Below are 26,109 nucleotides of genomic sequence, written 5' to 3'. Positions count from 1 at the left end.
ATTAATATTAAAAAATCATATCAATGATTTTGTCAAGTGTACAGTTCTATGGCACCTCAAAAATACATTGTTAAGAAATGCAGCAGACTACCATAAGCCAACAGCAAGTAACAGACAAGTAGAGTATGGACAAAACAATAACAAAGGACAGACAACTACCAAGATGGAACACTCACTGATATTAGATGCAGAGTTGACACAGATGTAGTCACCATAGGTGTAGGCCCTCGGGATTCCTTGAGGCAGAACATGCAGGTGTTTCACGACGCTCTCACTCAGCCCTATCCTGTTGCTCATGATGCTTCCTATTGGACAGGCTAGTCTGTTTCCAACCGTATTAGCCTACAATTAGCATTTAATCTTAAAGGTTGACTTGCAACAAAATTCACATTACAGTTATTTGATATGAAAAGATTCACCATGTCTTACTCTGTTGTGTTGTAGGTGCAAAATATGTGAAAATGTGATTACAAGCTCTTAAAAGCTCAAAAACGAACAATTAATCGCAGCCACACGAGACCGCCGTAGTTTGGATTCTCTTTCCAAAACGGCTCAAATGTTTTGTACATATTTTGTACAAAAATATTTTGTACAAAATTTTTTGTACACATATTTTGTACAAATATTTTGTACCTACACCACAACAGAGTAAGACATGGTAAACCTTTTAATATCAAATAACTGTAATGTGAATTTTGTTGCAAGTCAACCTTTAACGTTTAACCGTAATAAGAAGGGCTATCCAAACCACCTCTCGACAAATTGATTAGTACTCTAAGCTAACCTGTGCAAAGCCAGATCTTTAATCTGGATGGCCAGGTCTTGACATTCCAAAATTCTTTAAAACATGGTTACAGGAAACAACCAAAATATTATTATCTAGAGCATCAAATTGATTTAAAAGCTAAACTTAAATTAATAAAATTTAGTAACCAAATATAATTTATGTTAGAACTAATAGAAGTGTCTAATACTGTTGTGTTTTTTGGTATATTTAAAGCCCAAAGATTCTTCAGATATACCAAATAAGTTAGAAAATCTTTAAACACTCTACAGGTATGTAATATGATGTTCAAGGTGTAAGACAAAATAAAGCAAAAGACAGTTTTTGTCAAAACAACTCATCAAATATTTTGAGAATGTTACAGTGAGCTAGATTAAACCGCACTATTAAGGCCAAATTATACGAATAAGCAATGCTCTTCTGCAAAGAAGATTGTTCTTAGCTGTAGGAGTCTGACAGGTATGCCAAGAAATTGACATTTTAGAGATGACAAGACATTGTCATTTCAAAGATATAATAAGCAATTGAAATTTTAAAGATATAACAACCATTTGGCATTTTTAGAATAAAATAAGCAAATCACATTTTGCAGTTTACCTTTACTTTTGGAACCAATAATATTGATTCTAACCATGGCTGTTGAAGCTCTGTTAGTGTGTGACTACTTTCACCACAAACTGACTTCCTCAAAATTGCGAGAAAATTTGGCAATAGCAAGCTTTACATTTACTCGTCTGATAAAACTAAATAAATACCTTGACGCAAACACCACTTACAGTGACGGTGATAGGAATTTTTTCTCCGATTTCCTGTAAAAATATGTTGTAAGTGCGGGTGGCTGAACCTCCCGCGCAGATGCACAGACTAGGCTCTGTCGCTAACATCAGCTCACCAATGATCATATAACTCGTTGAAGGCTGGAGAGCGACATTGACCTGAAAAAATAAACTGTAGCCTGTGATTCAGACAATATAGCCTTTGAGTCACAAAAAAGTTTTAATGCAAGCACTTCAATCAATCTGGCTAACTGATATTTGTTGAACTTTTGATTTAGATTTGTGCAGAACATAAGGGTTTACGATGCTTTTCTTGTAGTCAAAAGTAACCCTCAGTGGTCTACAACCTCAAACTGTTCATATCAACACCTCAGACCACAAGCTACGATACCGCTGGTTCTGCTAGTAAGTAATAAACACACTACTAGCAATATTAATGATAACTATTATACTAACATAGCAGCATTTATAACCGGATGCTTTCACTAACAAAAAACTGTAATGTATGCGTTTTGAACCTACGTCTGTTAGTGTTAGGCTTTGCAACTAAACCTCTGACTCACAGCCACTTAGTTTTAATAACTTGGTGTAACTAGTTGCTAATACAGAAGGAATAGAAGGAATAGAAGTTAGAAGGAATAGAATACATATACACATAGGTATACATGTTTTTAGTAACAACATAAAACAGCACATACCAGAGGAAATAATGATGTACAGCAGTAATATGTGATTGGGTAGACGTGCGGCGCTAGAACTCTCACAATTGTAGGGGTATCTAACTAGAATATTAGGTACATGTAGGGGGGTACTTATATATATTCATACCATCAATTAATCCAAATTCTAGTTCAATTGCCAAATCAAATGCTTATTTTTTCCATCTCATGTATAGACAGTGTTTAATCTATTCTATTCCCTTCCTTACTAGTCGCTTTACATACCCAACCCTCCACTACTTTAAATTCTTCTTTTTTCTATTATTAGTGAGGTTGAGAGAACTCCTATATTCATATACTCATGCTACATGCAAACAAACATACACACCATCAATTGCAGGAGAATTGCAGTAGTTGCAGCTTGATTGGGGTTCAGATAGGGGCTGTTGACAATGAACAAGCCCATGCCTGGCAACCATTAGAAACACCAGGATAGATCAAGACCTGAGCCATGACCTGAGGTTTTCCTAATTGGTAAAATGTTCTAAGGCTAAGGTAACTAAAAACTTGCTACATGACAAACACTTTCCTTGTCTTTTTAAATATTTTATTGGGTACCTTCGAAAGTCTTTGAAGGCCTAATTAAGGCGTCAGTCATATATTGCTGAAACTAAAAGGTGAACGATAACTCCAAGTTAGTTTTGAACTCGAATATGACCAATGCTTATTGCCCTGCTTTATTATAGATATTTTCATAACAGTTTGTCACGCATTAGAGTACGCAGTATCCAAAAGAGCCTTCAGCGGTTAGCCAGCTTTTTAATTGTTTTTTCAAATATATTTCAATGTTTTTTAAAAACTCCGATAAAAAGTTATTTAGGTTTAGCTAGATGAAATGAAACTTTGCATTTGTGTTTGAAAACAGTAATCATTGTTTAAAAAAATTTTACTTTTAACAAATTAATCACCATTCCAAGTTGGTACTAACCTGGAAAACATTAGGCCACTTTTGACACTTGTCACTTTTGACACTCAAAAAGTGTTAAAAGCTTTGCGGTAAGTCTAGCAATGCCCAAAATTTTTTTACTTGTCAATCAGATGATTATTTAAGCAGGTGGTTGTTAGAAATTTTTTGAAACGAAATATATTGGTATACCTGATAGCATAGAGCATCTCCAAGCAAAGATTGGATGCAATCGACAACAAATATGTAGATAGACACGTGTACACATATTTATTAGTACATATATGAGAGACACAACCCTCCCAACCACTATTTTCTACTACCTATGGAGTAGACAACACTGAATCAAAAGCTCATACTTACAGCAAGACAAGCACCCAGGTAGTTGGTAATAGTAACTTCAACAGGAATTATCTCCCCTCTCAATGCTGTCATAGATGGCAATGAAACAGAAACTACATATGGATGGAAAGCAGTCAAAGTGATGGGAGTGGAGATACCCAACCCATCCTCATTATCAGAGCAAACAGCGCTGCCGATCCACTGGGTCGTGCTGTCAGGTACTGTTACCTGTACACTTGCGTTGCCTGCAGGGCTGTCAGAAAAAGTAGACACTGTTGAAAGGCAAACTTGATCAGCACTAGGTAAAGATTGTATCCGATACAAATTTAAAAGCAAAAATGAAAAACAACAGTAAAAATCACTACATGTACTAATATTTAAATTAGCCAAGTTGGTCTGACCAGATAATTTACTTAGAGTACACAGTCAACTAAGAGTTGTCTTCTCTCAGAGCTACTTAGTCATGATAACACTTGATTCATAATTTGAAAAACATTGCTATACATTAAATGACATTTTTTACAAAAAAACAAGCTTTTGACTTTCAATTTCCAGATTTAACATAAAAGAGCTACTTGCCGTTATACAACTGTCAACCAATGTCCATAGAATATGTGAAATGTCAAATCTAACTTCAATAACTAAAGCAAAATTTTCTACTACTATAAACTTGAAAGCTTCTAATTGGTTTTCGAGTTATTTTATTATGGTGAGACAACTCCACAGTACTTACTTTATATCCACTATATCAAAGAGCATGGTTTCTGGAAAGTAGGATGTCACATCCTTAACAAATTGGAGCATCTGTGGGCGGGGCCCTGCTTTCAGCGTCTGCTCTAACTCTGTTCTGGTACTGTCTCTGTTGGGCACTGATGGGGGGACAACTACAGCTACTTCTGGCGTCAGCGTTTGCTCACTGGTAGCACCTATGGCTAAATACAAAGTACACGGTTTTGTTGAAAAACAGAAGGAAACTTTTCCACCATATGCTGTAACACCATAGTGGTAAGTATAACATTAACCACTATAGAGGTAACATTTAAAACCATAGAAGTAACATTTAACACCATTGAGGTAACATTTAATACTATAAAGTTAACATGTAATACCATAGAGTCAACCTTTAATATTATAGTTAACATTTGATACCATGGAGTTGATATTTAATACCATAGAGGTAACAGTTGATAACATAGAAATAATTTTAATGCATTAGAGGTAAAATTTAACATGCTAAAAGAAACATTTAACATTTTAGAGGTAACATTCAGCGCCATATAAGTAAAATTTGAAATCATAGAGGTAAGATTTAACACCATAGAGTCAACATTTAGTACCATAGAGGTAAGATTTAACACCATAGAATCAACATTTAGTACCATAGAGGTAAGATTTAACACCATCGAGTCAACATTTAATACCATAAAAATATTGTTTAACAACATAGAGGTAATATTTGAGGAAAGAGCTACCTGGGATGGCCGAGGACTGGGTAGGCTGAGACAGCTGACCTGAGAGAGCTGCAAACGCTGGTGGTGAGACTCCAGCCGCTGCTGCCACTGGTTGCACAGCTGGATTCATGGCATCATCTGCAAAACATCAATTTTCAAAATACTAAAAAATAATTTCAATAAAAATCTACCACAGGTTTTATTGAATACAAACCACTTAATGCATAGCAGAGTTGCGTCTTAATACCAAAAATGATTCATTGACTGTAACTTAATGGTGGAACGGAACTCTCAAAAAACTCTCGGAACTCATAAACTGAAGTTTGAAAGAGAAGCCGAACTGTACTTGAAAATTTATGTATACGAACTATTTCCTATCAAAGGATTGTTCACTTTTAGATGTAGTTCTCTGAATTGGTAACGAACTATCCATTTGTAAAAAAGAGTAAATGTTGTAACCACTAATAACATAATGTCCAATAAAAAATAAGTTCAGGTAAGATCTAATCCAATCATATTGAGCATGACAAAAAAAATTAGGTTGCAGTCTTTTACATTTCAGCTGCTTTCTTTAAACACTTTAGATATTTCTCCTAAGCTACAATTTAGTTGCTGTGAGATGGTTTCAGATAAAAGACGAAATGAAATTAAAATGTGCTTGTATCCATGGCAACTTATCATTGACTGCCTGATCTTTGGCCCTCAATTTAATTTCATTATCTTGAAAAACACAAAGCAAACAACTTTAGTTGCTGAACTTTGACCTCTCAATTTAATTTCAGTACCTTAAAAAACACAAATCAAACAACTTTAGTTGCTAGTCATTGCTATAATGAGAGTTCAAAAAGCCACGCTTATAAATTAAAGAAATGCATCCGACAAGATTTGAATACGGTTATTCGGCTTTCTATCAAGCACGCTACCAGCTGTATCTCTTTGCCATCTTGATGTCGCGTAGAATAATTGTACACATAGTTATTACACCTGATAATTTTTCACAGTGGACTAGACTGCTAGAGTACTAGTACAAACATAATAAATGCCAAAAAACTTCCTATAGACATTTTCTTACTTGAACTTTTCAGCTCTCTTATCTTTTTTCTACTACTTAAAGCCTTTCATAGACCAGCAATAAATCTCCATGTTTGCAGCTTAAAAGAATAGCACTTTTTATCATAAAATACATCTCATTTGCATGGTTGCCAGCAGACACCTGCAAAAAGTGTCACTATTTCGCCGCTTTCCTTAGAGATAAACATACTCTTCCTGGTAAGCAAATGTCAGATGTGCCTTTCATCTTTTACTATTAAAAAACTAAGGATCACTTACGCGTTCTGTAGTAGATACGCTTACAAGGAGCGGAGCGCATATGTAGTGTAGAGGAAACCACCAGCCCACTTCTGACAAATCCTTGGTGAGCATCCCTGTGACGGTACAGGCTTGGTTTCTCCCAATATGACGCAAACCCTGGATATTCAGCTGGGACACCATGAAGATTTCCACAGTAAAAGTTAAGAGGAAGGTAAGTTGGTAAGCTGAAAGTGCAGAGAAAATAGTAAACAACAATAAAAAACATTTTAACAAGTTAGTATAACCTAGTTGTTATATATAATAAGTTAGTATAACCTAGTTGTTAGTATAACCTAGTTGTTAGTATAACCTAGTTGTTATATATAACAAGTTAGTATAACCTAGTTGTTAGTATGCATGCAACTAAATCCTCTGGCCAGAGCTGAGTGAACTTGCTGGCCCACCAACATGGAATATAGACATGAAAGGTCTGATCTACAAATAAATGATTGTCTCTTTAAATTCATCCTTCATGACTAGAATGTTAAAATTTTGGTGAGCAGTCATAATTTTTACGATGACGCTACGCTTGGTACTGGCCTTACATTGAAAAAAATCTTGGCAAGCAGGTATAACCAAGTCCCAATCGATATTACTTCTGTAGTCTATCGACCAAAAGCTCATGATTAGTTGAGCGAGAAGGTGAATGAGACCTTTGCATGAGAAGTAGACAAGTAGACCGTCTCTCGTTCCTTCATTGTAGAATTAAAACATGATGCTTACACATGGCCTGCTTTTTAGCCTGCCGATAGTAGAAACACTGAATCCGTAATAAAAAATGACATTGAAATGATTAGTAATATAATAACTTATAATAGTTATTTAATTTATTTTAGTTATTTTTTATTTAACTTATAATACTTATAACAGTTATATAATAAGTTATATAACTGATAAGCGATTGACAATAGTAATAAATATTTCATGTAGGAAACAATATTTGTCAACTAAGATCGGATCAATAAAACACAGGAAGTCACATGATTGCAGGCCCTGGCGAGTGGTTAGCTGAGCTAATTATTCTAATTTAAGTTAATCTTCTGTTCCTTGTGACTTGCTGATTGTTACTTACCAATGAGTAAAGCTGATGTACAGTGATGTCATTGTTTTATAACAGTTTTAATCCAATATCATGCAACAGCAAGTAATACAAACATGAACAGTGGTAGATGCTTACGATGTAGAAGGCAGAAGATATCGTTCCATACGTTTAATAACAGATGCCAAGGTGGGGTAACTCTCGGTAGAGTGAGTGAACGTATTTCTGTCCATCATATTGTAGCCACACGTAGAGCCTGGACTAGCTGTTAGTAATAACTGAACGGACTGTCCTGGGCTCACTATGTCCCTGCTTAGTGATAGGCCAACCTGCGCAACACATGGATACCATTGGACAGATGGAGACCGAGATAAAGTTCAAGGAAAATTATAGCATACGTTTTCTATTTACCCAAAAAACTTGAGAGACTAGAAACAGTTCTCAGTCTAATGTGAATTGAAATATAATAGTGCCTATGAGAGAATGCTCTTTTCTCCTGTATACCTTACTATTACTAGATAACACTGGAAGGCTTACCTATCAGGTAGAACATTTTAGAACGAGCATCTACAGAAATGGCACTTTACTCAAATTTTTCAGTTATAACCCAAAGCCAAAAAATATAATTTATACAAAATATAGGTTAATATATTACTTGCATTCCAACATCACATTGCTATTGGTAAAGTTATCATTTTTAGCACAAGTGTGCTATTTTATAGGTTATATTGGTGACATACACAGTCAAGCAGGAAGTCAAGGGACAGATAATACTCACCTTATTGGCTGAACACTCTGGCACATCGAAAGCTATACTGTCAGCAACTACCTCTCCATCAGCCCTTGCATAGTAGACGAGGAGGTGGCTGCGTGGAGAAAGGTCAGAGGTCACACGAAAGTTCACAGTAAATGAGCCTTTGTGTGTGGCAGTCTTTATTGACACTCCTGGATTGAACACTGCATAAAAAACAATGCTTTGATAAATTCCTACATCTGTGAAGTTAAATCCGGCAACTGAGCCTATCTAACATTAATAAAGTTTTGCAGCAGAACAACTTGGCAAATAAAATTATATGTTCCGATGATTGTGTGGAAGAATAAGTCCTTGACATTACGTCCGCATGCTAGTTCTCCCATTTATTTCTTTAAAATTAATTAAATGTTATATATATGGTAAGCATAACATCAATCAACCAGACAGCTGTGAGAATCAGGGAAAGTTATAGCTGATCGCCATGCATTGTTTGGGTGCCAACAGGTGCTTGCATTGGTAGCTTTCACTTGTCTAAATAAAAACATACATGCAACTGTCTTATGTATGAGTCTATTTTAACAGATAGCTTTTTGTGCTCCTTCAGTTTGCTCTATATTTTTGCTAGGTCTGGACTATTTCTGTAAGCCTATGATATTAATCCTGATCTATTTCATTTAGTCATCAAATACTAATAGTGAATCAAGTTTTTACATTATTGAGCATTTGCTTCAGCTGTACCGTTGATTCAATGAAAATACTAACCCAGAAAACGTAATATGAAATACTTTTTGGGACAGCAAAGACTAATAAATGTAGAGATCTTACCTGGCTGAGCTGGGTCAACAGGTTTGCTCCTGACAGCAAGGTTTGCTTCTAAAAAGAAAAGCAAAAGCGGTGCCTGAGTATTTTTAAAATTGCTAATATTGTTGAAGAGGGGCCGCATGGAGACTGCCCCAACCTCAGCGGTGAAGATTATAGTAGCCTTGACAACGCATGACCAAATCCCTATGTAGAATTTTGTTTCAAATATTACTCGATGGCTCTGCCAAGCCTTACTTTCAGCTAATAACTCCTACGCAGATACAACAATAGATAATGTTAGTTTATCTATGTGTTGTGCAATATGCAAGAGTATTTGCATACTGCAAAACCCATAGATGTAGAGGATATCTACTCACGTATAGGAGTTGTCTGCCAACTGCTTGTGGAATCCCATGAAACAAGTGGATCCTTAGCACTGAGTAAAGTAAGTGTTGTGAGTGTCACTGACTGTTTGAAGGAGGCAGCGATGTCTCCAGAGCCAACCAACTACAAGGCAAAAAAATGCATTGACACAGTAAAAATCAACAGCCATAAATAAAGAAGAAATAAAAAGAATTGTAATTAATAAATTAACACTCATTCAATTAATATATTAAATACTTATACAAATAAAAAAGGACAACTAAAACAATATTTGAGCTGAAATAATTTTTTCCTAAGAGATGCGTTCATTCACCAGTTTGCCCGAAAAGTTAGCAGATAGCAAAAAGATTGTAACATACAAGGTTCAAACTAAGAGCATCCACCATGATACACCGACACTCTTAACCCGCAAATCTTGATCACACTAGGTGTGTCAGAAACCCGAATGGCTGAAATACCAGCTCCCACATGGCTCTGTTTACAAATGCTTTTTCCAAGTAGCAGCGTAAACCAATCAAATTAATTCTTGCACAGGGCATTAGACTGAACATTTTACTTCCATTTTAATTGTTTTCAAATATCTTAATCTACTTCTTTCGTTATAATAACAATTTTACTGGGATTATATCGCGCGAAAAAATTGATACGACTTGTTTGTTGGTATTTCAAGAATGATTGTGAGGCAGATGAAGTATCATATAATACTAAACATATTTTTTAGGATTGTTCTCAGCCATAAAACAATGCTGAAATATGCTCGACAAACATGATGTAAAGATTTTTAAAAACTTTTAAAATCATACAAATTTTTATGGTTTTAGCCAGAAGAACTGTGAAATACATTTTTTTGCTATTTTTTTCTGCTGTTGAAAAACAATGGCCCGAGATACTGACACGCATTGACAAGGGTGGGCAGGGTTAAAAAACATCAACAAGTGCACTGATCGACTGCCCCCTGGCATTGCAGAATAATTGTATGCGTAGTTATAACATCCGCCGATCTCTACCAGCACATTGGACAGTCATGACACTAGTGATAATAAAAGCTGTCCTAAGTTTGATTTCTACATTAGTGATCAAATACAATATACTCCAATGTTGTAGAGAGTTATGAGAGACCTTGTAGTATACAGTAACAGGTCCTGAAGTGCTTGTACTGTACTGCACTCTGTACTTGAGTGAGCTGCCACAGATAATAGAATTGCTGTCTTTCAAAGGCACGATCTGTAGGTGAGAACCACTTGATGAGTACCATGCTGTAGGGGCTAGGCTGGCAGTTAACGTCGGGTATCCGAAAGTGCCTTCTAAGGAAGCCTACAAAAACAAATAAGTCAGTTGTCAATTATTTATACACTGTATTGAGCATATCTGACACAAATATTGTGAGCAATCCCTCTGAAACAAAGTAGCCTCACCAGCTGTCAATGAATTACACACTTAATGTGATTAAAACGCAGCCTAGTTTGTATAAAATAATCCTCGCATACAGCACAAATATAATTTCTGACACTGCACAAAGTCTCTGACGCAGGTCACAGTGCCTCTGACACAAGGTGACATGTCTCTTACACGTGACACTATGTTGCCGAAGCAAAGTGCACAGTGTCTTTGATACCTGGTTTACAGTACCTTTGACACATGACACTGTATATTTGACACACAGCGCACAGTGTCTCTGACACACAGCGCACAGTGTCTCTGACACACAGCGCACAGTGTCTCTGACACACAGTGCACAGTGTCTCTGACGCTCAGCGTGAGATACCTCTGACACACCGACCAAAGTGTATCTAATATAAGATTATTTCGCTAACATATTGTTAGCGAAATGTTTTATACATAAAATTATAGAGCTAGCTTGACACTTGGCGCAGAGTTTTCAACTTTACCAAAAAGTACCTAACGATCCAAATGAATCTCGTATAGATTTAAAAATTTGTGTGTGCTCAGATAGACCAGTTACAGAGAGACCACCTAAAATGTACTTATGTACATGCCACTAAAACACTCTGATACATGTTAGTGCTACAAAAACCATTTTGATTGATTACTGTAGAAACTTACTTGAATGTCAAGGAAGTGACCAATGAATGGTGGAATGGTCACATAGGCCACACCATTTGAATCTGTCGTGTATCCCTTTCTGTAGTCAGCAGTTTGACCTGTGCTGTTTTTGCTGACGGTTATCGTTACAAGTTGGGCGTGCCCTGGCTCTCCATCTGTCCTACTTACCATAACCTGCAGCAAACTAGTCATGGACAACATGAGGAATATAAGAGGTTACTTTGGTCAAATTTTAAAAGATTCTTTTAAAAAGTATATACAGTTTTCGATCATTTGAGATTTTGTTTGTTGTTTTAGGTGATCTGACTGTCTGGTTGTTTCAAGATAAGAATTGGCAAAACTTCATCACAGTTAAAACGCTTAGAAGAAAAAGACTCAACAAATAGCTGTCAATGGCTGCACTTCCTGTTGGTTCCTTTTGTTATGACATTGGCTATTGCATCCAAGTTGATGTGTTACACGCCTCTAATGACATGTAGTTGATTTTGTATTTGTTCATGACTGTTGGAAGTAAACTTAAAATATAGCCTCAGATACATTGCCATAGATGTTCCAAATGATGTGGGATAGGTTGGTTAGAATTTCTACCATTCTTTTTATCTAAATTGTAAAAATATGAGTACCCAATGCTAATGCGATTGTACATTTATCACTTCAACAATTAAATGATTCAACAATATATTGTTTGTGAAAGCCAGGGTACATCTTTTTCTTGAGAGTGTTTTAATCGCGATCAGGTTTTGCCAATTTTAATCTTGAAACATCCAGACAGTCAGATCATCTCAAACATCAAACTAAATCTCAAATGTTAAAAAAAAATATATACTTTTTATTAAAATATTTTAAAACTTGATGTAAATAACACTTTAATATTGCTGTTTCACAAAGCTTATAAATTTGGCCAAGATACGGACACCCCCTTGGAGCAATTACGTTCTCAGGATAACTTTAGGTTTCCAGCTAAGTGGTCTCAACTGAAAAGCCTCATCACAAAAAAGTGGCTATTTCCAGAAACCACAATAACTATTAATTAGTTATCACCTTAAAATGGTAGGGTAGACCAGGTCTGAAGTTGTCTGCTCCTTGCAGATTGAGGATATATGGACTGTTAGTGAATGGTACTGATGCTTGTGGAGCTGAGACTGTTTCACCTGTTATGAAAATGAGAGTTCTAATAGACAAACTAAAACAAGTATGACTAGTATCCTAGACAAGAAACCTATAATGTATTTGGGGCATGTACACATTTAAACAATAAACATTCAACACTCTGTTTACATGTAGTTTAGACTCATTTAGCCTTAAATGTAAACGGTTCAGAGGCGGGAAGTTTGGGTAGTGTCTAGTCAGTTTCAGTAAATTATACATTTAGAATTGCTACTTAGCCAAATTATAAGATGAAGCTAAAAAATATGCTAAAAACAGAACAACAAGCGCATAATTGCTCATTGGCAGTAAAAACACAAACCGGCATCATCGTCTGTCACGGAGACTTGAAACACCAACTCAGAATTAGCCCAATCATTGTACCGGTAGTCCCAACCTGTGCTCACTCTGTCAGCAGTTATGTTCAAGCACCCATTGATCTACAATAATACGGTATTGGTTAAATAATAAAATCATTATCATCATGCTGATTTGATAAACTTTTAAGAAATAATAAAAATTTCATCGTAAAAATTGCAAAAGTCATTTCACTTCAAGTCCCAACTTAGTTTAGAGCAGTGCTAAGCGAGTACAGTACAAAATATATTCTTATTTTAAATGATAAGATTGGCTCAAAGATCAACTGTTCAACACTTCTGTTACCTGACAGAAATAGTAAAAATATCTCTCTACTGAAAAAATATTTTTAGCCTTTAAAACACATGAAACGGCACAGAGATTTTGAGGAGGCACTCCGTGCCCTCGTATTACAAACCAATATACCTGCTGTAACTTACAATGTATCATAACCAGCATTAGTTTTGAAAAATCTTTAGTGAAATTAGTTTGTGACAGCTTTTTGCATTATTCCAACACCGGTTGTTACTTACAATCAATTCAATGACTCATATATTTAGTAAATATATAACTTTTATCAATAAACTACTATTTAATGTATTTTAAATCATTTTTTATTATTTCTGCTCACAGCTTTTGAATTCAAAAGATTAAAAAGCACCAATGATGGAGTGCATCCATTTTTGATCCAAAATGATGGATTCATTTTTGATTTTTTGGCCAGCATGACACGAGAGTGAGATGTTTAGTAAAATAATAAAAGAAAATACCTAACTACAAGTCACTACAAATTTGTTTCATGCAACCAAGCCCTTTACTTGTCACCTTTTTTATCCATATATACGTTTATATACATATATTTATAAATATATATATAGCCTATATATATAATATGGTTATATTATATATTTATATTCATTTTATACATATTAGGCCTAAAGACATTTATATATATAATACGTATTATTATATATAAATATATACATAATTTATGATTTGTAATAATTTATATTCAAGCTATTATACAAATATATAATAGTTTATATATAAATAAATCTACTATTTATGTATGTTATATATTGAATATATCCATGTACATAATATATATAAATATATATATATTATTTATACATATAGGCATACATAAATATATATATATATATTTATACATGCCTATATATATGGGTGTATATATTATATATACTGCCTTATAAATAAAGACTCGATATATTAATTTAAGAGTTGGTAAAGGTTAATAAGGTTGAGAGAAACAGTAACGAGTTATATTTGCTAAAAAGTTCATAGCCTGAGAAAGTTATTGATATTAATAAACAAAATACTATGTTCCTCAAAACTTAACCTAAACTATTGTGAACAGCTAATCAAACTTCAGCAAAAATTGTTTGGAACTACTGCTGACAGGCTCATGTGACGGATACACCAAACCAGCTCCTATTTCATTTACAACTCACTTTTACTGAGCTGCACTTTATAGCACAATATTCCTAAGCAGCTCAAGTCGGTAGTGAGCAAATGATTAGATTGCAAGTACAAAACCCACCTTCAGTTCAGTGATGTTGTGACAGAAAGCACCTTCACTCACTCTCATGAATGGCTGAACCAAACAGATGCTGCCACTGAGCACCCCGCTAACAAACTGACCATAAGTGTACCTACAAGCAGCGTGTGACAGATGACAATGCGTGACACTGCCAGCGTCTCTAATCAAACATTTGGGAGTTACAATCACCAAGACTTTAAGTTAATGCAGTATTAGTTTTAAGTGACTAGCAAGCTCAATTACTTAGCCTTAAATCCACAACCAAAAAAGTGACAGCTGTTGAAAGTGATATGTGACTTAGGAAAATGTACATATTAAAGCTATATGAATTAGAAATGATAATAAATTTTATCTAATAGCCTAAGAATCTACAAGGAAAAATCCACAGCTGAATAAAGTGATATGTTACTCAAAAAAAGATATTAAAGTTAAATGAAATTCAAATAACAATATTAATGATGAGTATTATTTGAAATGAATATTTATAAGTCTAAATTATTATATTTATTTATTCATATTAATTTATTTTACTCAAAATTATTTATAAGTATCTATTTGAAATGAAATTATTGTCAATAAACCAATATATATATTATTTAATTGACTATGCTTCTATTACATACACATGTAACTTCTATGGACTGCAAATATCTTTAGCTCAAGTTCCAACTAGTTGCAGTTTATTGCTTTTCGCTACAACGAACTATAATCTCTTTACTACAACAGACTGTGGTCTTGTGTAGCCATTGATGCACAAATTGAAACATACATACACATATTTCTAGCTTGGATGCCAAACATACAATATTAGGTACAATTAGGAGTGGTAAGTTGGTTAAGAAATAAACTTCCACAAATTGTTGTTGATTTTGTCAAAAATTATTATTATTTTTTTATGATTTGTGATAGTGTTTGATGTTTGAGGTGATCTGGCAATCAGGATGTTTCAAGATTAAACTCGATAAAACTTGATTGTGATTAAAATACTCGGAATAAAAATATGTGCAAAATTAGGTCATTAGTTTTTATTATTGCTATAGTTGATATTGGCTATTGCGTTCAAGTTTCAGCATTATGCGTCTCTATTCTGTCAGTCTCTTTGTAATTATAAATATCATAATCGCACTTTTGCTTCATCTCAGCGTTTTAACCGTAATCAAACTATCAATATTAATCTAGAAACATCCTGGCAGTCAGATCACATCAAACATTAAAAAAAACTGCAAATGTTAGAAAATACCGATACTTCCTAATAAAATCTACCGACTTTTATTTAAGTGCAGCTTTTATAAAATTTGCGTTACGTATAAATATATTTAAGAGATGTTATTAAAATCTTTATTAAAATTCTATTTAATTTCTGGTCAAAGCTGTAGCGAAAGGGGCAAACAACTTCAATGTCTAAAGAGGAGGTTTTACATAGTATTAGCATGGTAAGAGAACTCATAATAATACAGCAAACTTAGTCTACTAAAGTGCTAAATCTTTTTGCTGCACAGAACCATTTAGAACTAAAGATATAGTTTTGCGTGCTCTCGATCAACTACAAGGATGCTGGTCTACTAGTGGTAATGCTGCAAGCGAATAAAAATTACTTTTCTAGCCAACGACATCATAAGAATAACATAGGTAGCCCAATATAGAGGTCAAAGAAGCAAACTCACGTTGCGCAGACGACAGCTGTGACAGACTCATCCCTGAGCATAGCAGAAGCAGGCGGAGTTATTGTGACATCAAATCCTGGCAGCTCTGTAATGACAGAACTAACTGGTTTGAAGATGTGTGGAACAGTCCTATTACTGGAACAACTGACTCATTCCTTATTTAGCACTGTATTAAGTGAAGATGGATAAGTTGATAATGAGACAGTTAAACTATACACCAGTGCATGAAATCACAACGCTGGTCCACTGTGTATTTTTTGTATGTTTGAGTAAAACTAAGATGGTAAACAGACATGATGTACAAAAGTGTACCGAGGCGAGTGGGAAATGTAGACCTATCCAAATATGTGTGGTGTGTGTGTGTGAGTGCGTGTGCGTGCATGAGTGTGTGTGTCTGTGGGTGTATGTGTGTTATCGCTCAAAGTGCTTAGCTCAATGCAAGCAGAGGCTGTGCATGTTTTCAAAAGAAATGTTTCACAAATAGTGGCTTTGCGATCTTCGCTAGACCTATCAGAGCCCAGTGACTAGAGACATGCTCAGTTGCAGAGAACAATATAAAGTTCGATGTCATTTTTGATGACACTAATGTCTTTTTTTGGGAGTAAAGCCCGAACCAGCCGGTCAGTCATTCTAGAGAACTAGGCGCAAGTTACTCTGGCTTATAAAAGTATAACTAGTGCAATCTCTACTAGTAAAGCTTGTATACTAGGTGATATTATGCAGTGCCACATTTTCGGAAAAGTCTAATTATCAATGCAGATTTATACAAGGTGATTGGTTGCGACATGCTACTTTTAGAGTCAAGTTTCCTGACAAAACAGTATGGCTCACATATTTAATTTGAAATGAGGGAGACAAAATGATTTATCCTTAGAACAACTAATTGTAATAGAATTGTGCTCGACATATCTGTCTCAAGTTGAGCAAAATTTATTAACAAGCTGTAATAAATAAATATGTACCCTCTGAGAAACACTCGCTGTCTGGTATCGGGTTAATTGCTTCAAGAAATCTCTTTAAGCAATGTAAGTGATCATTGCTGGTGCAGTAGGTATGCCATTGTTATCAATTCAGCCAAAATGGCTGAATTGATAACAAACTCATATATAAATCTTTACTATAATAAGAGCCGTGTTCGTGTGTATGTCCTAAACGCTAAGCCCCGCTTAGCGGTTAGAAAGAAAATATGTTCAAATTTTTACTATCGACTTCTATGGGATTCAAACTCTCAACTTTTGGCTTAGAAGATCGACACTACCACCTGTTCCCTTCAACCAACTTATCACAGTTCAGAATTGTTATGCACATACTTATTATCTGTGCTTTATTAACACACCAGACTGTTTCACACAGCACATGAGACTGCCGGAGTCCTAAAAAATTTTAATTTAGCAAATCCCTTCTTTTCATTTTTCCTGTTTTGAATTAAAAAGTTTGTTTACGTGACCAACAACGCAAGTTATGCATGATGCAGAGATTGTTCAGAGCGTTAGATTTGTGCGACTATAAATAACAAATATACACTCACGAAGTTACACTTTCAAACAACCAGGCAATGCACAACTCACTTAAAGAATTAAATACACCAAAGGTTTGTGATAACCATATAAAATATATATTATCTATATATATTAATATAGAAATATATAAATATACAATATATAGATATATATATATAGAAATAGAAATATACATTATCCTGATATAGCTGATATAGAAATATACATTATACATACGAGTTTAAATCTCCTGCCGTAATTTCGGCAGACGGACAGATATGGATCTTATTACAGTAACAATGAGTTCGAATCCCATGTGATGTAATCTTTTTTCTCAACCTTTGCTTTAGACAGATAAACATAGACCTTATTATAATAAATATTGATATACTAATAATATATAATATAATTATATATAACACATTTTACATTCTAATAAAATTCATAGTATCTGATAAAACATGATATAGCAATGTATCTGGAATAACCATCCACACTTTAGCTATGGTATGTTTCTTTAGCTATGGTGTGTTTGCACCCATATCAGAATCTCATACATCTAATTGTACATTCCTTTGACTTATACAGCTAAAGGTTCTACTTGAACAGCCTTGCTTAACAAAGTTGTGATTTTATATTCATAGAGTTGTGCTGAATTTTATACAGAGTTATATACCCTCAAATAATTGAGCAATCACCACACTTAAGTGAAATATTGTACAAACAAAAAATCAAGATAAAAAATAATGAGGGGACAACTCACCATACTGTTTAACACTGAAGGTTTTGACTTTTTCTTTGCCATGCTCAGTAACAACAATTGACCAATCACCTTTTTCCAACTCATCAGCTAGTTCAAACTTGAGTGCTGCCATGCCTACAAGCCCCACAGCAGAATTACTTAAATATAACCTGCTAACCTAAACCAAACACGGGAAAGGATAAACAACAGGGTGTTACATACCAGATTTGACAGGAACATTTAGCCATTGTTCTACAGTCACTCCACTGGGGGTGCGTATAGCGACATTACTCATCTGAAACACAGTGTGTCATTATTAATAGAAGGTTCCAGAAGCTAATTCAGCTGAACAGATGATAGCTATAAACAATAGAACCTAAGCCAGGTGATAGCCAAGTGGTACGATGGAAGATGGGGATAGAATGATGAGAAGGAAAACTACTTACAGGCTGATTGATGGGCCTGAGTCTAGTATCCAGCCTCAGTACACTGATTTGCACTGAAATACAAAGTACAAAAGAAAACTAAATCTGACCTTGACGCAATAGTTTTTATATTTTCTTTGTTTATCAAGGAAATATAACATAAACCAATGAAAAGCTTTTTCCGTCCATTGCCAACCATTTTAATTATTATTGCCCTTACAATAATTATCTTTATAATTACTCTGTGCCTTTGGCATCCTTGCCAGCAATGATATACAGCCCAAAGGGGTTGTATATCGGGCTGTATATTGGGGCTGTATATCATTGTTGCCAGTAATGACAATTAAAATATATAGCCAATGGTTACCAAAAGGCCTAGCAACTTTTGTAAACTACAAAACTTTTTAAACAAAAATTGTGCTGCATATAATTTGTTATACTAGATGTTAGTTCATAATCAAAATCCATGTATATTAACTGAAGATACAGCAAAACCTTTATTTGAAAGCCACTCTACTATATTTGACTGTCACTAAATAGGAAGGGTGAGAAAATGAGCGCCCTGGCATTCAATTAAGGGTATATAAAAATATCTGTCAATCTGATTGGTTGATGCTTTGTAATTGATTTCAATTGATAATCTGAAATTTTCCAGCTAAAAACAATACAACTCCATTTTGTCTTTTTGTCCAAAACCTATTCTTCTTGAACTTTTCTTCAAACTATCTTCTCAGATCAACAATATAAAAATGTATATCTGCAAAACAGAGTCAGGGAGATATTTTGAGAAGACAACAATATCAACTATTGCAGCGGTCAACACTTCGTTTATCTTTGTAAAAACATCTCAAATTAACGGGAAAAGCCACTAATTAAAAGCCTTTTACCTGTCTGTGATGGCTTATATTCTGGTTTGTCCGTCTGTATTATGCAAATCTCAGTTGGGGTGTACTGATCTAGTACCCGCACCAGGTTCTGTCCGTAAAAGCTCCAACCAAATGGCTGAAGTGGCAGCTGGTCACCTCTGACAGTCAGTACAAGGTACTTGGTTTTAACATTTTCTGGCAGTGTGAGGACCACACACTTTGAGCTCTCTACAAAATAGCACCAAATAGCAGTTTGAGCAGGTGCCCTGACATACTTTTAAGAAGCACTACCAGCACAGGATGACAGGGAGAGAAAGTAGAAGAGCAAAAGGGTAATAGGACGAGATGGTGAGAGGTTGAAATAGGACGAGATGGTGAGAGGTTGAAATGGTATGAAGTTGATTAATTATAAAAAACTGGCAGCAACGCTTTATACACAAAATAATTAGCTTTCATATTTAGATTAACTAATTTAAGCTGAAATCAATTTTTAAGAATGAAGTTTTTTGCTAAAAATCTTGATGCAAGCTTAGATTAAAAGTGAAAAACCAATAACATCATCACTTCTCAGACCAAAGGGTTAGGACTAATGCATTGGTGAGAAAGGAAGACAACACCCAGCATTGCCAGGCTGAAGGAACAAAACATTTTTATTAATCCAATCAATATTCATTAAGCTTGTCTCCTTCCTCAATAATGGCTCAGGAATGCATTTAGACACTTATGACTACCAGAAGTTCGGAAACCATTCAGTGCAAGACTAATTACAGAGGAAGGGAAAGTCAATTACTGCCCTTCCCTAAGTCTCACCACTGATGAACAGGCGTAGGAATAAGAGGGCTATTTTTAAACAATACCTGGCATCTTCTGGCTTGGTTGAAGCAGAAATTTCAAACCAAAGAATTGATTACTTATTGCCGATACAACCGCTAATCGCGATGCTTATAAACTATATTCAGGTAAAAAAGAGACAACGCATAAGCTTACGCATTTTTTTGAAATTTGTTACTGAACGGGCAGCTCGGGTTTTCTCAGAAGTAATTTTTTTAAAATGGTTTAAAGATTTTATCGGAAGTAATTCTTTTCAAAGTAGTTTAACATTTTCCCGGCGCGCTTGCACACAAGCACAGGAACAGACCAATGAAAGATTTGGATGGTTGTCAATAGAGTTCCGTAGCCCCGACTATATATACTTGGCTAACTGAACATTTGTGTCATGTTTATTGCATTATTTGTATGTTCATAAATTTTGTAAAACTTAAAATTTTAAAATTTAGGTTATTTTAAAAATTTAAAATAACCTATACTTGTTGGGTCACTCTTACCAATGTTACTACTAGTATAGTTATGACTGTGCTGTTTTTAAATTTAGTTTCCCAGATATTTCATTCTACTATGTGTTTCTGCCACAAATTACAAGCAAAATTATACTATTATTGCAACACTTTAAAAGCCAAATAATCATATTAATAGCGGCATCCTAATTTGGTTGTATTGTGGTATCAAGGCTGAGATACGCCGATATAGTGTGAACCAGCCTTTAGCAAAACCAATACATTGATATTATATAATATTTATATAGTTATTATATAATATATAATAATATTATATAATATATTATATAATATAATACACATTTTTAACAAGTCTACTTATTGGTTACACAAAAAACTTGGTATTTGTAAGTGGTTTCAACTTCAGCTTACTAGTACACTGTGACCTACAAAAACATTGAGTTAATGTGACCTACTTTATAATTCATACACTATGATATTTTAAACCAATAGGTTAGGATAACCTATCAACGGAATTAATGCTTATGACATGGTTTCCAACCACAAATAAAAATAAATTCTCTGTTTTCATAAATCTTTGCTCACAACCAAACTTTCATTAAAATGGGAGTTGTCTGTCCAAACTAGACAAGAACCTTGTGTCACTACAAGGTCAACTACATCGAATGGCGTTGCTGAATATTTATGAATTTGGCGTGCTATAAATAAACTAGCGATAAAAATCAGCTGTCAAAATGACAATAGAGTTGGTTTCGAGGGTGAACCATACAATAGAGGTTCCATGAGAATTGAATACACCCAACAATAAATATACAGATAGAAAGTACCAGCTGATACACCCTTTCACGTGACGCAACAAAAATGCAAATAGGAATGCTACGAAATTCCTTAAACAAACCACACACAGCCTGACAAAGGCTGTGAATCTCATATCAATATACTTTTACTGGTTACGATTTGCTTTGTGTTAGCACCAATCATATAAAAGTTTTCTTTACCCATCAAAGAAAAGATCAAATCTAATGAGAAGTTTTTTTTTAAAGTAAATAACTCATGTGTAAAATCACAAAAATGAAATCAAATAAAATTTATATTTTCACTTTAGCAAATACTTGAGTGTATGTGGCCAAGATATACATACAAACCATTAGCCGATATAGTGTGAACATTCAACGATTCAATGACATGTCATAGAAATCATTTTAAAAAAATACTAAAAAATATCTACATTTGAAAGGAGAAATTAAGTTCCAAGAATATGTCTAAGTAAATTAGGCTGCATCATTAGTCAATGAAAAGATTTACTTCAACGAAAAACTTTAAAAACACATCAATGATATTCATTTAACTCGGTCTTGGCAGCATAATAGGTACATTTTACACATAAATATCACTGTAGACTCGCAGTAAAGCAATGCTACTTCTTGTTGCTATTCATATGAAAAATGAGCTTTAGGAAGTACCTGAGCTGCATTGTCAAATTATGACACTAATGCAATAAACCTTTGAACATTTTTTTCCTTGTTATTCCACAGATGAAAGGGCTGTGGCAAGAACCTCAGCAGTTTTGTCAAATTATGACACTTCAATGCAATAAACCTTTGAATATTATTATGCTTATTATTCTAATAATAAATGGGCTGGAGCAAGTACCTGAGCGGTACTGTCAATAGATTCATCACTAGGTAAAGGAAGACTCAATTCTACATTTAGACAAAATGTTTAAGAGGTTCTGTAGCTGCAATACTGTAATAGATACAGTCATACCTCTACGTACAAAAAGAGCTTCCAAGCAGTTGGATTACAAGAGTGCACAACTCCAAGCTTTGTTCCAAAACTGTCTACATACGGTATGTGAAAGTCATTGTATGTTGAAACGGATATACTTTTACGAATACACAGTAATTCGTTCAACTGCCCAAAAAATTAAAATAACCTTTTTTAAATGCTGCAAATAACTATTGATAGCAATAGATCAAATACATGTAAGACATATGGAGCGAAAGTTTAAATAAATGAAATAAAAGTCAGTAAATGAGGCAGTTAGAAGCATTGAAAGAACAGATACAGTGATAAAGATACGAGATATAATTTACTTTTAAGTAAATTTTAAACTTACTTCTAATGCACATTTTATTATTTTTATATTTTACATTGCTTTAGATTATTTTAAATATTGTACTTTATCTTTTTTGCCTACGAAACAGTGATGTCTTTTAATAAAACATCCAAGATTGTATACAATGAAAAAAATTCCTTAGATTGTACATATTAGTTCCATTTTTTTTCATTGTATGTTGTATGATTCAAACATTAAGGCAGTCGTAAGTAGCTGTTTGACTCCACACAAATTAGTTACCTGCGGGGCTCATAGTGAAGGTCATCCTGTCGACTATGTTTGCTTGAGAAGTAGAAATAGATTGAGACGAGCTGATACGAGCACTCTTAAATATACTCAGTTCCACTGATGTGTTGGTCGTCACTTCAACTAAGTCTATGCATACTGTTTCGGGCCGATTTGGTATGAACTGAGATGGAGCAGTCATGACATAGCCTCTGAAACAGATATGAACAATCTATACTATAATAAGAGCCATGTCCAACTGTCTGAAGCCATGCTTGAAGGTTGAAAAAAGATTGCTTCCAACAGGATTGGAACTCTCAACTTTTAGCATTGCCGACCACAACTTTTCCACCTGCACCAATCTATCACCTTGCTGTTTTGGGAATAATTGTACAGCTAGTTATTACATATGGCAATCTCTCATGATGAACCAGACTTTTAGTGCGCTAGTAGCAATAGAACCAAATTGAAAGTGAACAAAGAGAAGACAATTCAAATTATAAGAAAAATATTTTGTTATCAGCATGTGTAATCATAATGATAGCAAAATATTATAGAACTCTAAACTTGCCTAGAATGCTGTACATTATTTGCCATTGTCATCAATGAAACACACGATTCTATGATCCTCTTTTGACTAATAGTAAACACATAGACCATAAAACCTATCCATAGGCCTTTCGCATTTTTTGCTCATACAGTTCTGTTGCACCTCCGTTTAGTTACATTTACAAACCGCTGCTAGATGGCTCATGTTGGCTCTACTCAGAAGATAGCCTTAGTTCATAGTATGCACACACAGCCAGAAAAAAACTGTCAGGCTATTGCTTTGCTGGCAGACTTGCTGTCACAATAATTTTTCTCAAAAAGATTTGCACAAGGTATCAAAATTGGAACAATAAGCAGTAAACATAACCACAGCCTAACACATGGCCTGACACAGAATTTGGCTGCATTATTATTCTATATTATTATACTACCCGCAAGAAGCGGGATCAACACCAATTTCTTGTAAACTGAACAGGTAGTGAAAATGTAACATAAGAATCTTGGAAGTGTTGAGAAGTAATAACTTTTTTATCGTATGACTAATGTTGAAGCTAAATGTAAATTTGTGCCCCAAATCAGTCTAAGCAAATACTGCTGACTGTCTAATTACCGCTTCCTCTGCGGTTTTCATATACACATATTTAGCAGAACAATTGTATTATCTTTTATCTCCAGCATAGTTAAAATGTGAGGTTCTGCATGAGTTGTTTATAAAACATATATAGGCCTATATAAATACTGTATTTTTTATTTTAATTTTAAAGTGTATCTATATTTTGTTTTGTGAGCCATATTATCTCACCATTGTAATAATCTGAAAGTCAGCAAATTTCGTTACTACTAAATATCTTATTGTTTTATATCCGTATTCATATATTCAGGAGTAACAAAGTTTACTGATTTAGAGAATTTTTTAACGGTAATATGGCTAGTAAAATAGACAGCAGAATAGAGCAGGTTTAAATTCTTTAGTCGTACTAATCTAATAAATTAGGACCACGGAATTTCACTCGTATGACTAGTACATAATCTAATAATAGTTTATATAAAATGAAGCTCTAAACTAGGATCCTCAGTCAGTCCTGTTTTATACCCATCAAATACCAGTAAGTATATTCATAAAACTAAACTTTAAAATTTTGCTATAATACACACTCGCTGTCAGTCAATATATTTTAAAAGTGATATATTATGGCTTTTAATAAGATTATAATATTTAAAAGCTTTTATGGTGTTCAAAATGGTTTTTTCATAAAATCTAAAGCAAACACTTGCTGGCTGTCACTATCTTGATAATGATATAATGTTTCAGAATATTAAAATCATTCCACAAATGAAACATAATCAAAATTTATATGACAATAATCTCATCATAATAGAATAACAAATATTACTGCTATAACAAATAAGCCAAATAAATGTCATACCTTTTGGCCAGAGCCATAGAAGAGAGTATAGAAAGTATCATCAACGCCATATATCCTTTGCAGGCTTCCATCTTGTTGCAAGCACCTGCTAGCACCAGTAGCAGTCACAAGGTGAATGAAGCAAGAAGGGTGAGTGGACCACATAAGTATTGCCTGCATCCCTCTATACACTTCCACCTGAATACCAGAGAGGATCAGGCTTACCCACCCTAAAACTCTCCCTCATTTATGTTAATGATTTTCCAGAAAATTAATCAGCTACAGCCTGAGGTACCACCACTCAGACTTGATCATTTTTTAATAGCCTATAGTTCCCAAAAGGTGTACAGCTGGGGGTTGATTGTAAGTGGCTGATGCATAAAAGCAGTTTTTTAGGATTCTAAGACTACGCATTGATTTTATGTAACAAACTTGTGAATGAGTAATTATTTTAATGCGTAAAAAATTACAATAAGAAAAAGCTCGCGATTATACAATTGAAAGTTGTTCTGAAATAGTTAACTCTGGATGTGTAGATGAAGGCAATCTATACTAAAATCTATTTTATTTATATATATAACAAAAAAGCTTTTTAAACCGTCAAGTGACTACTTACTAAACAAAACTTACAAAAAAATTATCTTCTTCATTTAAATAAAGTTATTTTTGTAATATTATTAGATTTTTCTTACTATTACTGTGACAGGCATGTCTAGCATATAAAAATTCTATCATTCTAAAAATAGCACTAGAATAACTTGAACCATCAGTACAATTAGTTGGTGTGCAAGGACTAAACAAACTAACCACTTACAAACTTTTAACCAATAATATAATTATATATCTTATCATATAATACTGTATAACAACATTATTATATGGGTCAT

The 26,109-nt window shown here is 34.2% G+C and overlaps 1 protein-coding gene across 1 annotated transcript in view; it reads right to left on the bottom strand.

Moving 5' to 3' along the window:
• The window catches only part of LOC137403813 (ovostatin-like), a 43,193-nt gene extending 17,852 nt beyond the window's left edge, over positions 1–25,341 (bottom strand). The window contains exons 1-22 of the mRNA XM_068089868.1: positions 25,244–25,341; positions 23,283–23,479; positions 19,650–19,856; positions 18,784–18,836; positions 18,560–18,632; positions 18,359–18,472; positions 16,097–16,181; positions 14,433–14,544; positions 12,837–12,954; positions 12,410–12,519; positions 11,369–11,542; positions 10,424–10,618; positions 9,298–9,427; positions 8,945–8,992; positions 8,144–8,322; positions 7,504–7,694; positions 6,306–6,511; positions 4,998–5,114; positions 4,259–4,457; positions 3,547–3,778; positions 1,561–1,719; positions 177–342 (exon numbers count right to left, since the gene is read on the bottom strand). Coding sequence (XP_067945969.1) covers positions 177–342; positions 1,561–1,719; positions 3,547–3,778; positions 4,259–4,457; positions 4,998–5,114; positions 6,306–6,511; positions 7,504–7,694; positions 8,144–8,322; positions 8,945–8,992; positions 9,298–9,427; positions 10,424–10,618; positions 11,369–11,542; positions 12,410–12,519; positions 12,837–12,954; positions 14,433–14,544; positions 16,097–16,181; positions 18,359–18,472; positions 18,560–18,632; positions 18,784–18,836; positions 19,650–19,856; positions 23,283–23,479; positions 25,244–25,314 — 3,136 coding nt within the window. The 5' untranslated portion in view covers positions 25,315–25,341. The remainder of the gene's footprint in view (positions 1–176; positions 343–1,560; positions 1,720–3,546; positions 3,779–4,258; positions 4,458–4,997; positions 5,115–6,305; positions 6,512–7,503; positions 7,695–8,143; positions 8,323–8,944; positions 8,993–9,297; positions 9,428–10,423; positions 10,619–11,368; positions 11,543–12,409; positions 12,520–12,836; positions 12,955–14,432; positions 14,545–16,096; positions 16,182–18,358; positions 18,473–18,559; positions 18,633–18,783; positions 18,837–19,649; positions 19,857–23,282; positions 23,480–25,243) is intronic.
• Between the last annotated feature and the right edge of the window lie 768 nt (positions 25,342–26,109).

The sequence above is a fragment of the Watersipora subatra genome, chromosome 9, assembly GCF_963576615.1.
Source record: "Watersipora subatra chromosome 9, tzWatSuba1.1, whole genome shotgun sequence".
In the NCBI taxonomy this organism is placed as follows: Eukaryota; Metazoa; Bryozoa; class Gymnolaemata; order Cheilostomatida; family Watersiporidae; genus Watersipora; species Watersipora subatra.
This window is presented reverse-complemented; position numbering and strand designations above follow the sequence as displayed.